At 29.8% G+C, this 17,576-nt stretch overlaps 1 protein-coding gene across 1 annotated transcript in view; it reads left to right on the forward strand.

Moving 5' to 3' along the window:
- LOC119670772 (glutamate receptor-interacting protein 1) overlaps window positions 1-14,476 on the forward strand; it is a 391,907-nt gene extending 377,431 nt beyond the window's left edge. Inside the window, exons 3-10 of the mRNA XM_038081175.1 lie at window positions 2,889-3,095; window positions 5,236-5,426; window positions 5,605-5,894; window positions 6,819-6,982; window positions 11,860-13,021; window positions 13,348-13,553; window positions 13,623-14,080; window positions 14,145-14,476. Of these exons, the coding sequence (XP_037937103.1) occupies window positions 2,889-3,095; window positions 5,236-5,426; window positions 5,605-5,894; window positions 6,819-6,982; window positions 11,860-13,021; window positions 13,348-13,553; window positions 13,623-14,080; window positions 14,145-14,249 (2,783 nt within the window). The 3' untranslated portion in view covers window positions 14,250-14,476. The remainder of the gene's footprint in view (window positions 1-2,888; window positions 3,096-5,235; window positions 5,427-5,604; window positions 5,895-6,818; window positions 6,983-11,859; window positions 13,022-13,347; window positions 13,554-13,622; window positions 14,081-14,144) is intronic.
- Window positions 14,477-17,576: the final 3,100 nt, after the last annotated feature.

A 17,576-nucleotide genomic window follows, 5' to 3' on the forward strand; every position in this document is an offset into this window, starting at 1 on the left:
CAGCCAAAACATATTCCCGATTGACAACTTCAGAATCATATTAGAAATTGGAAAAACAGTAAAAATGAGTAAAAATGATATTAGATATATAATATGAAACCGTTATAATATCGCCAAGAGTTTGCAAAACATGCTAGTTGACTGTAGAAATTTTAATTGGATAATACATTGATTAATGAATAATACTTATAGTTTGGACGGGTAATCCTTAGTGTCGTTTTAATAAGCTTGAGAGTTTTATTAAATCATTCATTAGTTCAGGATGAATATTTAGGTGAAAATAGATACTTACAACCTATACATCGAATAGATAGATACCTTTTATTACCGCCCAGATTATGATAGAGTGGACAAGTAACATTTTTCTGTTCCTACTCCGATCTATCGAATATGTAGTCAGTAATTGCTGCAATAATTAGGTAGTCGGTAATAACGTGATGATGGTCACTACGAATTGAAATGTTATTATAAAATCTTTTTTCATATTTTTTATTAAAACTATTGTCGTGAAATCATTATTAAGACAGCAGTCTTCTCACTGAAATGGGATGCTCTGGTTTAATCCATCATTGAGTCTGACATACTATTGGATTTCAGTTCTCACAAGAAGAATTGCCTCGGTAAGGAACAACACAACGATGACGACATTACGCAACGGTCAATGATTAGACTAAGTTCATAAATGTTGTTTTTGAACATGTCAATAATAATACTAATAATAGTCATGAAACTGTGTCTAGAAGAGTTCCTATTGACGTGTTAGTTATATATATCATTTATAGCATACTTGTCATGTCATGTACATATATCATATATAATATGATTTAATTTCATAAATTTAATGATTAAATCAGAATTTAAGAATTTTTTTAATTAATATTAACTTTATAAAGAATTTTGTTGTGTTAAGTATCTTGTTTTTTTCTTTAAAACTATATTAATAGAATTCGGATGCACTATAATAAAAAATAATTCTAGGTTACCTGAACTAATTTTAAATTTTCTGAACAATTTGTTTTTATATCCAATATTAATAAAAATATTTTTATGATTATTTTATTGCTTGTTCGAACCAATATTATTGTTATTGAAGACATAGAGTGTGTGAGAGAAAGAGAGAGAGAGAGTGAAAAATATGTTATTAAATATATTTTTAGTGATTCCATAAAAACTTTAACATATCTTTTTATTACGTCAGTGTGGGTGTTTATTATCAACTAAAAATCAAGTATTTATATATATCAAAATGACATAGTATCTCTGTTTGGAATTACAGCATAAAAATCTTATTGCCAATGTACACGTACTCGTATAAATAGATGTGTGTATTTGGATATTGTACGCATGGATAAATGCAGATTCATACCATGAAAGCGCAAAATACATGTTGACTGCCAAAATAAATCATCTTCAGCATCTCCCCTAAAAACTAAACAACAACAGCAACAAATCATATTTATCTTATCTAACAAAAAAGCATCTATAATCTGCTGCAGATATATTTTTTATGGCATTATAATAATGATGTTATGATCTATAGCGTGTATGTGTGAGTGTGTGTCTGAATGTGGATTAGGCATAAATGAACTTTATGAAAAATTGAAATGTATCTATTGTTGTCGTGTAGAAATTTCGTATTTTTCTGTTATATTTTTTGGTTCCTTGATTTTATAGTAGTGACCAAATGTCTAGACTCTAGACGAAATTCTAACCATGCGTTGTCATTTGAAAAATTGCCACATGGCGCAAAGTATGAAAAATCGGCAGAGCCGGCAAAAATAAATAAAATAAAATTAAATAAATATAAAAAATTAAGAAAAATAAAACAAAAAATACACTAACTCACGTTAATGACAACTTTGGTCTACTTTTGAATATCGTTGTCATGAATATTATTATTACTATTTTACTTTATAAATGTTTTTATTTAATTTTTTTTTCTGTTGTATTTGCTTTTAGTTTAAATAAATTTGTAGATTTGATTTAAAACAGAAATTTTGGCAAGGAGCCATTATCATGCAAATAAAATAGTTTTTCTTTTATGAATGATTTTTTCCTTTGGTTAAAAAAAAAATATAATGAAAATAATGAAAAAAAGCGGAAATGAGATTTTTACTTAAAAATTAAGTAAAAAGTAAATGACTTTAAAAAAAAACATATTTTTAAAAAAATTAAAATAAATTTTTTTTATATTTACAATATTTAAATAACATTTTGCTAAAATAAATAAAAATATAATAAAAACATAGTTGTTTATACATTCATTATCATTAAATATTATAAACTGAATACTTAATAATATTTAATATTAATATTACTGTATATTTTTAAGCTTCGCGAGCAATGACACAACATCACATTTTTTTTCTATCTTAAATAAAAACATTTTCAAATTTAATAATTTAAGTTAAATTATAAGAAAAATATTATTAACATATTTTATAGTTCATTTAAATATTATTTATTACACATAAGTATCATTAACATATTTATACATAATTTTGAACACATTTAAGCTTATTTAAATAAAATTTAATTCTCAAAAGTTTATTGCCGCAAAACAACTTAACACACAAATTGTAAAAGTTTGTCGGTTTTTTTATTTATATTTATGCACTTTTACCTCACAAATTTATAACACTTCAGACCGCATCTCAAGTGCACTTAAAATTTGGATTCGTGCCTCCTTCATGCATTTATGGCTCATAAAAAGTAAACAAAATGCACACAGCAACTTTCATAAGTAAATAAACATTTCAATCATTTTTAATAGAAAATCCGTAATGCATTCTGCATATTACAGTGTATGCTTCACAAACTATTAAACTAAACATTTGTCTTGTTTATTTATCTATTTATCGTTATTTTTCTCCTTGATGATATTACAGAACGCAACGACCTTTCGTATCCACCTGTTATCGCTGCGCTGAGTCCACTGGGTCATGCTGCTGATTTTCTGGCGCCTGGTGATCGTATACATCAGATTGATGGCATCTCAACAATTGGGTTAACCAATCAACATATAATGAGCATGTTAAGCGGTGGTGATGGCAGTCCTGCTGTAATAGAAATCGAATATTCTTTACCCGAATACAGTGAGTAATCAATAAAAATTGTTTATAATATTTGTATCTATACTAGTATATAATGCTTATAAACATGTTGCTAAACATTTTCTTGATGTATATAAGGGTTGTATACATATTGAGTTTTTGAGTCCACTTACACTTTTACTAAATTAAATATTTATAAAAAAAAAATACTGAACAATAAAGATGGTGGAGTTAACTGGAAGCTAGTTAATTAGCATGAAGTGGAGAAAGAAAATAATTTTTTAATATATTTATATTTATTTATTGAATATCTATTATATCCAAAACGTTCTCTACAACTGTTACAATGTAAAATTTAATAGTGTATTCGATTGGTAAACCTGTGATAACCTTTTTATCGGGATTCACTTTTAGCTCAATTTTTATTTTCGATTGCTAAATCTGTATAACACTCGAGATTGATTTATAACACTCTAGATATTTTGCCAGAGTAGTGAGATTACATTGAAATTAACAGTTGTTTTATATGATGACAAATAAATTGTGATTTGTTTCGATATATGTATTTATGAAAAATATAAATATCTACTAATACAATTACAAACATATAAGATTACTCTAAAAAAACAAAATTCGACAGATCGAGAGTAAAACTAGATTGGATCCAGATTTACCAATCGAAAACGCCATAAGTATAATGTAATTTAGAATTTTCGGAATTATTAATAAAATTAATAAAATTATTAATAAAACTCAGAAAACACCTTTAATCAATCAAAATTAATTTTATTCTTTTTAAAAGAGTCCATTTTGGAAATTAATAATACCATGAAGTACCTAATCTAAATGCTCATATATTTTTGGTATATAGTTTGAAATATAAGGTAGTTTGAAACAATAGTTTTAATCGCAAATAGAAGAAAGTTACACGAAGCCATGATCAGACCATGACTACGGTGTTTTGTCTAAGAGTCTAGGTGCTCCGCGTCTTTTAAAAGACACGCTATTCTGTAAAGTTTTAAACCTTTAAAATATGGTAATAAAAATTAAAACTAAATATTTTATAGTCATGTTTTATGGTGACAGAAATCAGAATAGCACATTTTGCAAGAGAGACGGTAAATTTAGACCCTTAGACGAAACATTGTATACGTGCTTTAACGATTGCCTAGTGTAAAGTTTTCCTATTTCTGATGCAATGCACTTAGACCCTAGGACTAAATATGATTGCAAGTACTGAAATATATTAAAGTTATTTATTACAGCTTCTGTAATAATATTTTTAAGGGAACACAAGTTAAGATAGATCGAAACGCGGAGCACTTAGTTTCTGGACTGATCATAGCTTAGATTTAAAAGTCAAATCAAATATATTACGAAAGTATTTTTAAGGTATATTATATATTTAATATATATATTAATTAATTTTGTATTTTTAATATGCATATATTGAATATATTTAATATCGTTGCAGATATTACACTACATTTTAATAATAAAATAATTTATTTGTGTGAAATTATTATTAGACCAACTGAAAGCGATCTATATGTTATAGCTAAAAAACTGAAGAAACCGGATACATCTGCTTTATTGAATAAATTATTTCTTATTTTTGTCTAACACATTATATATAATTGATAATTGATTAATTGATAATTTGCTAAGGTCTGTTTTTGACGGATCGGATTAATCAAGGGTTTGTTGTGATATGAATAAGCAAAAAACTGGGAGATGTCTTTTTATAGTGCTGATAAATGTGAAAAGTAATCATAATATTTTTCGACAAGGAAGAAATTTATTTTAAAACCCAATTTGGAAGATATATAGTTTAGGTCATCTTATTTATTTTCTAGAAAATTGTACATATTTTATTGCTACAAATTTCCCAATAATAATAATTAATATAATTGTAATTTTTCTTTTTTAACAACCACGCAACAAAACTTTTCACGCTTTCACATCCGTCAACACCTCAACGAATCACCATGGAATGCACACATATCCGTCAAAATGAAAAATTGAAAAAATAAAAAAAAATATTGGAAAATTTATTCAAAATCAAAATTTGTGCAATGCAATGTTCTACTATGAAAATGAATCCAAAATATCACAAAAAAAAAAAACAAAAACTAAATGATTTTCTTCGGTTTGGTTGCTATTGAAACGTATAAACCGACAGTTTCCCAAAATAGTCTTTGCGTCACATCGAAATTGGCGCAAATCACTGTGGAACGCGAGAGCGGTTGCCTTGGCTTAACGCTACGTGGCGGCGGTGACTATCCACTGATCGTAACTCATGTACGCCCGCATGGGCCTGTTTACAAGACGGGACGCATCAAACCCGGCGATCGTTTGCTGCGCGTTGATAATGTGAGTATGGGGTAGAGAGAAATGCAATTGCACGCAAAGGACGGGCACTATAAGTATGCATATATATTTGATATATTGCACCTGTTGCATATTTAGCGATGCATTCGTTTCCAAGTTTAATAAGAAAATTATTTATTTAAACAATAATTTATAAGTAACATATTTTTTTGCCACTTAGGTTTCGCTTATTGGTAAAACTTTGGCGGAAGCGCAACAAATTATCAAATGTGGCGGACACATTTCCGGTTATACAAATCTGACAATTGAATATGATGTATCTGTGGTGCAGAGTGTAGAATTTTCTATGGGTCCCTTGCTTATAGAGATTGAACGCCCAATGAATGATAAACTGGGTTTGGTATTGTGTAATTACTCGAGTATTACACATAATGATCACACAAAAATCGATGAAGTGAGTCCGGCGAGTGTTTATATTGCCAGCATTTTACCGGCTAGCATTGCAGATAGGTGAGTCTTCAAAATTCGTTGAATTTTTTTTTTCTATTTGAAAAATGTATAAATATTTATTTAGTGTAATTATTTGTTGCTGAGCAACTAAAATAAAAGTTTTCTTCCTACAATTCAGTTCAATGCTTTTGTAATTGTTTTACGAGAAAAATTTGGCTTTTACTCAATTAATTAAAATAAATTGGTTAAGAAGTATTTCTTAAATGTTTATGGCATGTTAAAATATTAAAATTTTAATAGCGCATCATTAATCTTTAAGTCTTTAGTATATTCAAAAATTATTTTAAAACTAATTAAATAATCAGAGTATGTACCCAATGTTTCCCTAGGAACGCAATGAAATGAAGAAGAAAAAAAATGATCAGAGTACAATACAAAAATGCATTTTGGTAACCTCACAGACGTTAACCTAACCTGTGTGAGGTTATCCTGACGTAAAGCCATTTTTGTTTTAGGCCTCACATCAGTTCTGTTGATCCTTGGTGATATCAGTTCTGTTGATCCTTAGTGATATTAAGTGTAGCTTAAGCTCAGTGTAGATCTTAAGTATGCATGTTGGAAGAAAATAATATTTATAGCAAGCCTGCATTAAATTATGTTTTAATGGTGGTCCCACGGACTTATTCAGGCATATTACTTGGCTGTGTTATTATATATAAATAAATAGATTCAAAACTATTTAGGTACTTAGCTTTAGGTATTCTTTATGTAGCAGTATTATTGCTACGTAAGCTCCTTTAGAAAGAAAGTCCCTCGCATGTTAAATCCTTATTACTTTGACGTGAAGTATTTTTTTTATCTTTATCATAGTTGCAGTAAGCTCCCTAACAAGGGAATCTAAAAATCGTTTGATGTATTAATCATAAATCGTCTTCTAATATCCAAAAATAACATTTCTTATTAAATATGTCTTCTATTTTGCAGATGCGGCGCTTTATCAGTCGGTGATCAAGTACTATCGATCGATGATACGATTATTGAAAATTCTGCCTATAGTCCAGATGAGGTAATGACTCTTCTGGATAATACTACAATACGTGGTTATACGCAAATGCAAATAATGCCTGCACACGCATTGGCTAGAAGAGGTAAGCTATATCACAATATTTTATGACATTAAAAAATATCAAAATTGACTCATATACTATTTTAACTTATTATTATAAAAATCATAATTTTTAAATTATAAATTTATAAATCTTAATAAATTTAATGGCTGGAGCTGATTATATGTGAAACAAATGTATGTTGGTTAGTATATAGTATTATTAACCCATCCCAAAACCGACGAGCATACCGGGCTAGCCACCGTGCCATGAGCTGCTTCTGAGAGCGTCAAAACTACCAACAAGCAGGCACAACAGATATGTAGTCCTAAATTTGCGGTTTAGGAATATGACAAAGAGATTACTAAATAGAACTATAAAAAAATAGACGAACATAATTTATAATCTTCAGTTTCTTCTTCTGTTTCTGCTGTTGTCGTAAATGTACAATTACTAGTTTCACAAATATAAAAACCTTTAGGATCTATTTGATCAAACTTTTTATCAAGCTCACAAGTGGGCAAAAAGCTTTACATCATGTAGTTTATGTTAGTTGATATTTATATAAAGAAAGATGGAGAGCAATATATATAATATCAATGGATGAGAATACTTTAGCGAACAAGTTGTTTGAAGCGGTGGTTGGAATAAAAAGACATAGAGATAGACTATGTTTCCGATAATCAATTGAAGGGAGCACCAATCACACATGCTTAATGAGCTCATATATGAATCCATACACTGCGTATAGCAGAACCATGCATGGAGGTAAGGAGTGGTGCTTTAGACTGAGATCCGATAATGAGTTATTATGGTCATATATGTAAGTAAGTGTGTAGCGGTCGTATACGTATAACCCTACGCATAGTTGTCTACTTGCCAACTATTCTTATCACACTATATACGTATTACTCTTAAGAAACGAGAAGGTATATCTCTTTAAAAGCCTACCACTGGAAATACTGCAGTAATTATCTCATAAATTTTTTTCCCAGTTTTACTATTCAGTAAAAGTTTCCTAACTTTAATTGTTTTCATACAATTTGATTCTGTAATTTCTTATTAAAACGTTAATACGTAATAAAATTGATTAAATAAATTAATAATGAAATGTTATGTTCACATAACAACTTAGCCTTTCACATTTCTGAAGAAATACTCCATTTTCCTACTACACCCACTTGCATATTAATTTGCAATTGTCTGTCAACGGGGCAACAAAGTGTTGACGACTGAAATCATCTCTGCCTGTTGCACTTGATTTGTGAAAGCTGTGGAAGATAAATGCCGCTCCTCTAAGGAGTTTCACTCAAGACCGAAACTGAATGTTGCAGTTATGCAGATTTTTGTTGTCATAATTTGAATAAAAAAAAAAAACGTTCCTTAGAAAAATGGTTTTTCGGTTTATAAGCAAATTTGAGTGACAGACGACATCATGTTTTATGCATTCTTTGGCACATTCAGAGCTTGTGGGGCGCCTAAAGGGCAAACATACAAACAAATTTATAATTTGTTTGTTTATTAAGAAAAAAAAAATAATAAATTAATAATGCACAAAATTATTTATAAGCTTATAAATCCAAAAAAAATACAATAAATACTATAAGAAAATTGCAGATATTGTCGTCAAAATTATATATAAATGATTTTTTACGATGACAATAAGTTTTTTCTTAGAAAAATGTGTATGTATGTTTTAAGTATTATTGAAAAATAATACTGACAAACACTTTGTGAAATTAGTCAACAAATATCGGCGAAATGACCGAAAGTCATAGAAGAGTTCATGAAAATTTTTTCAACGATTTATTCATAAATTTTATTGCTTCGAAAGATATTTTTGTGAAATTATAAAATTTTTAAATAAATTTGTTAAATAAAATTATTTAATATTTGTTAAATATTTAATTTAATCTATTTGAGTAAGCACTGATCTAACAAAAAGAATTTAGTCTGATTTGTTAGTTGTTTCGCAATAGTGTGGGAGGCTATGAAGTTTCAATTGAATAAAATTATAATACTCAAGAAAAATGAACTGTTTCACATATCTTTCTGTCTAATTGTTTCTATCTCATTATAAATCTTATACAAATAAAAAAAACTACTTAAAAATTGGCAAATAAATTTATATCTCATACTAACCCAAACGCTTTTACTTTAGAAATTTACTCGAAAGTCGTTGGTTGTTTCGTTTTTGTGGAGACAAAGCTTTATTTGCTGTTTTAGTAGCGTATAAGTCCCTAATTTTTACTAACCACAATAATCCAGTAAATGGTTTAAGTAGTCATGCTACTTAATATAATATACTACAACCCACATATAAGATTTAAGCCGATCAACTATACATGTTGATTTTCATATGTGGTATCAATATGCTCTTCAGTCTATAAACTTACATAGAGTGGAAGGCATTCCAGTAAATACCATAGTGAAAGCATTTTATAGGATGCCTTAATGAAAGGCAGACCAGTACATCTGCAGAAAATGTGTTCAGTTGTCTTTACTACTTTTTTAAGCTCTAATTACCGGAGTCGTGGTTGAAAAGGATACTTAACTTTTCTGCATAGATACCTATGTAGTGACTTCAAAACCTTTACAAGCTTAGCTTAATCGATTGTTTTGCTACACAAACGGCCAAACGGTGCTCTTTAGTTCATCTACTATGCTCCACGATGGTGCTCTATAGTTCAATCGAAGTAAAGAGCATTTACTTCCATAGTGGAATACTTTAATCAAGTTAAAGTAGGGCATCTGTAGAAGATGTGTTCAGTTTTCTTTATTATTCAGCATCGACACCTATCATCTAGCGAATTTTTAAAACCCTAACAAGCTTTGCTAAATCGTTCTGCTATCCATGCGATGCTCTTAAGTTCATCCACTATGCTCTTTACTTCATAGACTTCCACAGTGCAATGTTTTAATCAAGATAGACTAGGGCACTTGTGGAAGATATGTTCAGTTCTCTTTATTTTTCACTATTGACTCTTATCATCTAGTGACTTTTCAAAACCCAAATCGATCGTTCTACTAACCTCGCGGGGTTTAGTTTGTATTTGTTTATAATAAAATTTATTCATTAAATTAAATTTATTAATTTTAATTATTAATTATTAATTTTTTTAATCTCTATTATATAATTCTATTATTGTTTTTGTTTTATAGTGTGTAAGTTTTTTTGCGTGCGGCCTGTCATAAATTGAAAAACATTTCACATATTTTATTTAAGCGCCATTAAAGACACAAGGCTAATGTGTATTTGTTGAGAAGTTCAAACTTCATTATTAGCGAAAACATAATTATTAATAGCAACATTAACATTTGTGACTATAACAATACTGCAACAACAAACAGTTGAGCAATAATCGCAACATTCTGAGTTATGTCAATATCAGTTTGTGACATTTGTCGATCGTAAAATACATTAAAAGGGGAGCGCTTGGCCAGCTAATGAAATCAAACGATCGAGGGAGGCTGCTGATTTGTTGTTGTGTCGGCCCGATTTTAAAGATTGTGTTGAGTATAATTAGTAAAGTCTAATATGAATGTATCTTTGTCAATGCGTTGGACATGTTACCATATTTAATGTAATCGGCGACACTTAGTCAGTTGGGTTTTATGTGATTTGCTATTTTTAATTTCAAACATTAATTTTTCTTTTTGTTGTTATGGCTTTTGATGGATTTCATTTGGATGTGATGGTGGAATTATTCTGATTTATGGAGAAGATTGAGTGGCTTGGCTAGATTTTCTTATATTGCGAATTTTGTTCTGGATAAGTTTTAGTACAATTTATTTGATCGGTTATTAAGGACTGGTTAATTTTAATACCGGGCACAGTTTCTAGTAATCATCATTTTTTAATAGGTCTTGTAGATTAATTGTGGTATTATAGTATTTCTTTGTGTATCATAAATTATCGAAAGAGAGAATATCCAAGTAATTTATAATCATAAATAATCCAGATTGGTCAGCAGCTTAGTAGAGGTACAGACCCCACGTAGACTGCCTGTAATCAACGTGGAGCTTTTACTTCTTAATGTACATTTATGTAGTTAAATTCATGAAATTTCCGGTAGTCAAGGAAACTGAGTCCAGCTAACCATGTAGAGTTAACGTTGTAGTTCATCATGTAGACCTAACATTTGGTGATTACCCTAGACTCGTCTATAGTCAACATAGAGATTTTTCTCATTAATGTCAATTTATTTAGTAAAAATACTACTATCAAACTTAATTAAAATTTTTGTGGACTTAAAAAATTAAACATATTTTTTCTTATAAAAAAAAAATATCAATAATAGAATCAAAAAACTTCTTATTCGGCGTTGACATTTAAACAAATTTTCTCTCTAAATTTGGAAGCTAAAGATCAACATTCGACTTGTGCACAAATTAACACTTCCGACAGGAACTTGATGATCTTTCGAGTATTTCAAAAAATTAGACAAAAAAAAATTAAAAAAATTTAATTTTCCCCTTTTCTTCCAAAAAGAATAAAGAATTTTATAGATTTGTATTGAGGTATTTATTAGCTGCCATTGAGTAATATTTTCCAAAATCTGTTTGCAGCTTTTCTGTGGAATTTTCTGGGGTATGGGCACACTTTTTAACTCTGAATTTTTAAAAACAAATCAAACACAAAAAAAAATATCAAGAAACAATACTGAAAAAATTATAATAAATATAATTTATATAAATATAAAAAAAAAAAACTGTAAAACCTTTAGAAACACATAAATATTTTTTGGGTACGCGTGAGTGAACACTTAATTTCCATTAAAAAATCTGCTGCATCCGAGCAGTTGAACAACGAATCTTGGGGGAATACCTAAAAATAGTCACACTAAAATATTGAGCACACCATATCAAAGTGATTTTCATCTAAACATTTTCCATATTTTTTTTTTTTGTACTTTTAGGTCACACAACTCTCGGCAGTCCAAAATACGGCTTCAGTACGCTGGAATCGCGCAAATCACGACAACGACAGCGTTTTGTGCGCAAAAGTTCGCTACCACTCGAAAGCGGTGGCAATAGTAGCGGTGGCAGTAGTGGGCCAGGGAGCAGTGCAAGCGGTGGTAGCAGTGGCAGCGCTGGTGGCAATAGTAGCACATCCGTTGTCGGCACAAACGCTTTGCATCACACTAGCAATATGGGCATTTGTCGAGCTGAAACATTTCCGGTATTATTGGATTGCAGTCAAGGTTCCGGTATTATTTTAGGACCACAAACACCATGCGGTCGTGCCATAACAATAGCACAGATTATGCCCGATTCGGTGGCCGATCGTAGTGGTTGCATACAGAAAGGCGATCGTATTATAGCCATTAATAAAATGTACAATTTGGATGTACAGACAATGCGGCAGTTGTTGTGTGATATTGTACCGCGTCAACAACATTGCGCCGCAAATTGGTTAGAGTTGGAAATTGAGTTTGATATGGCAGATTCTGTGGTGCCATCTAGCGGTGTTTTTAATGTGAAATTATTGCGTGCTGGCAAGGCCGGTTTAGGTATTACTGTAAATGGTGCTAGTCATGGCGGTATTGCAATTGCAGATGTTAAACCAGGTAGTCCAGCGCATCGTATAGGCACATTACGTGCTGGCGATATTCTATTAGCGGTAAATAATCATCCAGTGCAACATTTTAATATTGATGCACTGCTTAAGGATGGGTCTTGCAATGATTTCACCACATTGACTGTTAAACGTGTGATGTTGCCAGATTTTTTGTTTGATGCACAACAAAAGATGCCAAATCATATCTACAGCAATTGTCCAGCCAGTTCTAATGAACATGATTTATATAGTAGCGCCTATGTGACTGGTGGAACCAAATATAACGATTGCATTTCTATAAAATCTACAACACCCCAGCCTGAGTTTTATCGTGGATCGAGTATGGATGAACCCGTACAAATAAGACATCACACGCATCTAAATACAAATACGTGGAGTCCAAGTGCTGCTATGGGACGCTCATTTGCAGCACAAAACACACAGAGCTTAACTACTGAACTGCCAGATGAGGACAATAATTTCACTGATTATGGAGGCTATGATTTGGATCGCTATGCAAGGTAAGCTTTATATATGTTTATATTACTTACACATGCCATGTATAAGATTGCCAAAACTTTAAAAACTTCTATGTCTATGGTGAGATAAATTATGGCTATTGAAAAATTGTATAATATCTTATGGTTTTAAGTCTTATACCTTAGTCGGTATTCAATACAATGAACGCCATGCCGACAACTGTACTTTTTTCATGGAAATGGAGAAGCAAGTTCGCATAAGCTATCGAGTTTAGATTTAATTCGACTAAGAAAAATAATTCTAATAATTCTAATAAGATGTTTGGATTGCTTTAAACCTTTACTAATCTTCTTATATTCTCTTTCAGCGTTGATTGCTCTGCACTGCCACCACCAATGGAAAGCAAAGTTTATGGCTCAGCTGCGAGTTCTAGTAGTAAAAGCAGCAATACAGGAAATCCACATCAAGTTATCTTCACAGTACGTCTCGAACCAAAAGGTGGATTATTGGGTATTACACTGGCTGGTAGCGAAGATATTAGTAAACCCATTACAATAAGTGGAGTTATAGAAGGTAAAGAAACTAACTATATTAAAAAATAAATATAAATAATATATTAATATTTTGTCTTCTGCAACTAAGGTGGCATAGCGTATAAAAATGGACAAATAAAAACTGGTGACCAATTGTTGGCTATAAACGATGACATAGTGCAGGGCATGCCACTCTCACATGCCACTAGTATTTTACAGAATCTTGGTGATTTTGTAACTTTAAAAATTCTGCGTAGCTTGGATTCGCAAAATAATTTTGGTACCAATTTAGATACAGCAAATATGCCACAGCCGCAAGCAATTTATGCCAAAGTGCAACGTAGACCGCGTAGTCCTTCATCGACCACGGACACTACATCCACAAGTGGCAAGGATAACAAACATCGAATATTTCATGTTACTTTGTACAAAGACAAAGTATACGATGACTATGGTTTCTCAGTATCCGATGGCTTGTATGAACGAGGCGTTTTTATAAATCGTATACGCACTGGTGGACCAGCGGATCTGTGTGGTATGCTAAAGCCTTTTGATAGAATTATGCAAGTGAGTACTTTGTCTATATTTTTTAGTACTTTTACTAATTCAAAGTATATCTTTTTTAAAAAAGGTGAATGAAATGAAAACACAGGACTTCGATTGTTGTCTGACAGTGCCTTTAATTGCTGCTGCTGGTGACAAAATTGAAATGATAATACAACGTACGGAACCGTAATAACTAAATGATTTTATCGAGTGCCTTAAATCTTATTTGGTTTGGTATTAAATTGTATACAAACATAGTTTTTTTATACAAAATTTTTGTACCAAAAAAAGTTTTTTAATTTAAGTTTAACTGTAATCCAACTAATTTATGCCAAATATTACTCTGAAGTAAATTAAAATTAGTTTTAGTTTAATTTAAAAACTGTAGCTAATAAGTCGTTTTTGATGTGTCATAGACCATAAGCCAAATGAGTAAATAATTATCAAAATAGTTTTGACAGAAACATAATTTATTTTTAATTAATTTCTTATAAGAAATAATTTTTTTAATTAATTTAAAAGCAAATTTTTGCCATATCGACAATAATACGGAGAAATGTAACTTTGAAAAATATTAAATATATAATATTTTATTTCATAAATAATATTTCATATTTATTTATCCACTTATATGCCTTATTTACCATTTAGTATATATAAAATATTATATAACGTATATATTTAGAACTGTATTTACTTACATGCCACCATTAATTAACTATAATAACTTAGTAAGAAAATTTTACAAAAATTGTACTTTGTAAATTTTACATTTTTCACACGAGTTATTTAGACAAAGTATATCTTAAATAAAAGATTTGTTAAAAAAACTTAAAAAACCAATTAAATTCCTATATTTTTGAAAATAAATATGGTATATATTTCTGGGTTTACATGTACTGATCGCCAATTGGATGGATAGATCAGTTGCCATCTTCTCTTGGAAAAGTGAAGAACGAAGCAATACAGAGAGGGCAAAATCTAATGAAATAGATCATCACAATGAGAAATATGCATTTATAAAGAAAACGATGTTCTATGATAAGCAAAGCCCTGGTAGAAGAAGAATATTATATAAGCATACAGTTTGATAGACCATAGAGTAAAATTTTTTTCCAGATAGTTACCAGGAAAAAGGATAATAGGATGGCCGCATATAAGATGACTGTATGGAATCAACAAAGAGTTACGAATATTAGACATAAGTACTGCTAAAAAGAGAGCGAAAAGTCATCAAGAATATATGACTATCACACATATGACTATCTTTAAGGACTGCTATACCAAATAATATACCAAAGTATATATTTAAAAATGTACGGCTACTTCCAAGTTTTTAGAAACGCGCTGTGTTCTCAAGTCGTTGAGGAGAAATATGTTCAATTCAGTTCATTCATCCATTCATTATAGTATATAATCACAATCTGCAAGCATACCAAACTACTTTATCAATTGTCATTATAACTATATATAATTATACATAATATTAAACTTTCTAGAAGAAAAGTTTGAAATCATCAAACAGAATCTACAATAATGTCTTAAATAACTATAAATTGAAACTAATGGAAATAACTGACGTCATAAAGTTATCAACAAAATGTGTGGGCATTATTTTATATAAACATTTGATCATGAGAAAAAAATCTGTAAGCTTTTCTCATTCCTCTTTCCCATTATTACTGGAATGAAGTTTCCACATTTTGCTGTGGAAATCTTCTCCTTTCATTCCTAAGAGTTGGTTTTAGTGGGTTCGAGTCTCACACTGTGGCTTGCGATGCTTTTCACGTACTGCAAAAGAAAAAAGCTGTAAGCAAAGTAGGTATCATTTCTGTTTACTGTCGATCAAGATCAGCAACGCGTTGATAATTTCAAATCCTGTTTAAATATATTTAAATAAAATAATAAGAAATTTGTGTGATTTAAGATCTAGTTAGTCAAAAAAATGTGCAACAGCTGGTGTTCGACATTATTTTAGCATAATATAGCGGTATTATATACTGGGTCTACCTAATCATTTTTATTATCATCATATAGCCTTTTTGATCCATCGTTAAATATAAAACATTTTTAGACGTTCCATATTTTCTTCGTCGTGAACTATGTTTCTCTATTGTAGTTGGCCATCTTTGTCTTGGAGTCATTGCTCCAACTTATAGATTTTTGTTTGTAAATACTTTTACATTTAATTATTGTGACTTCTCTTACATTAAGACTAACAATAAGACTTAAAATCTTATCAATAATTACATAAATTTCAATATTTTATTTTAAGTATACATTATAAATTAAAAAATAAGGTAAGTAAACCTTACATCACGGATGGATGGTCTTATATATTGTGGGTTGTAAAAAATCGACGTTTGCCAAATTTGAGAATGAGGTTTACACATTAACCTTTTTTTTTAAAAAAATTCCTTTAAAATATGGCTATACATTTTTTAAAAGCCTCCAATCCCAAGCTAATTCTCCAATATATTTTATAAGTTTATTGTCGGGTTATCTTAATAACATTAGAAAAAATTAATTTTAAACATATTGTATAATATATAATTCACAAGAATGTTAAATTAAACATTGTATACGCTAACAAATTAAAATAAAATAAAATAAAAAAATTTTTTAAAAGAAAATTTTGATTGATTTTTTAGATCCGTTCTGACGAAAGAAACTAAATTCTTGATATGTATTAATGCTGTCAATAGAGAGTTTTTTAATGAACAGTAGTGAATTGCAACAACAAATTTTTTTCTTACTTTTTAATTAATCGATCATACAGCTGTTTTAAGTATTGCCAAATACCTATCGTCAGTAGCCTTGAAATTGTTTCTTAAATTTATTTCGTAAATAATTTTTTGAGACTACAAGTACTAAGAGTTGATATTGTACCCTGCCAAATTTAAAGCTTAGAGTCAGTGTTGATTATCCAATTGACTCAGAGGTGTACTTGACTTGTATATTTGAACTTGGAGTTTCGTAAATTTGATGTGAAAGTTCATTAATAAATTCTCTCGCCGTGTTATATTAGAACGAAATCATAAACCAGCTGTAGAAAAATTAAATTTATTAATTGAGATAAATTGAGTTAAAAATGATTAGTAATTACACTAATATGTAATACTGGCAAGAGAAATAATTTTTTTGTTGCATTTTTTTGTTTTTATTTTTTTTAACATTTACTTTAAATTAATACAATAAATTAAAGATTTGCCAAATCACAACAAAAACTAATACAATCCCAGCAGTAGTAAGACAGTAATAGGAAAAGGTATCGAGTGTGAGTATTGTTTGGATTAAGATTCTTTTATGAAAGTAGCTAACAAAACTTAATTCTAAAACTAAAATATGCTTAGAACTACTTAAAGTATTTCTCAGTTGCCAGTATCAGCCCTCTTTACAAAAATACTTGGGTCTCGGCTGTGTGAATAAAAATATGTAATTTATATATTTTTCATTAACAACTTTATTTTTATACCCTTAACCGAAAAAGTGTAAAAAGGATGTTAAGGTATGTTAT

This window comes from Teleopsis dalmanni, chromosome 1 (genome assembly GCF_002237135.1).
Source record: "Teleopsis dalmanni isolate 2A chromosome 1, ASM223713v2, whole genome shotgun sequence".
Lineage (NCBI taxonomy): Eukaryota > Metazoa > Arthropoda > Insecta > Diptera > Diopsidae > Teleopsis > Teleopsis dalmanni.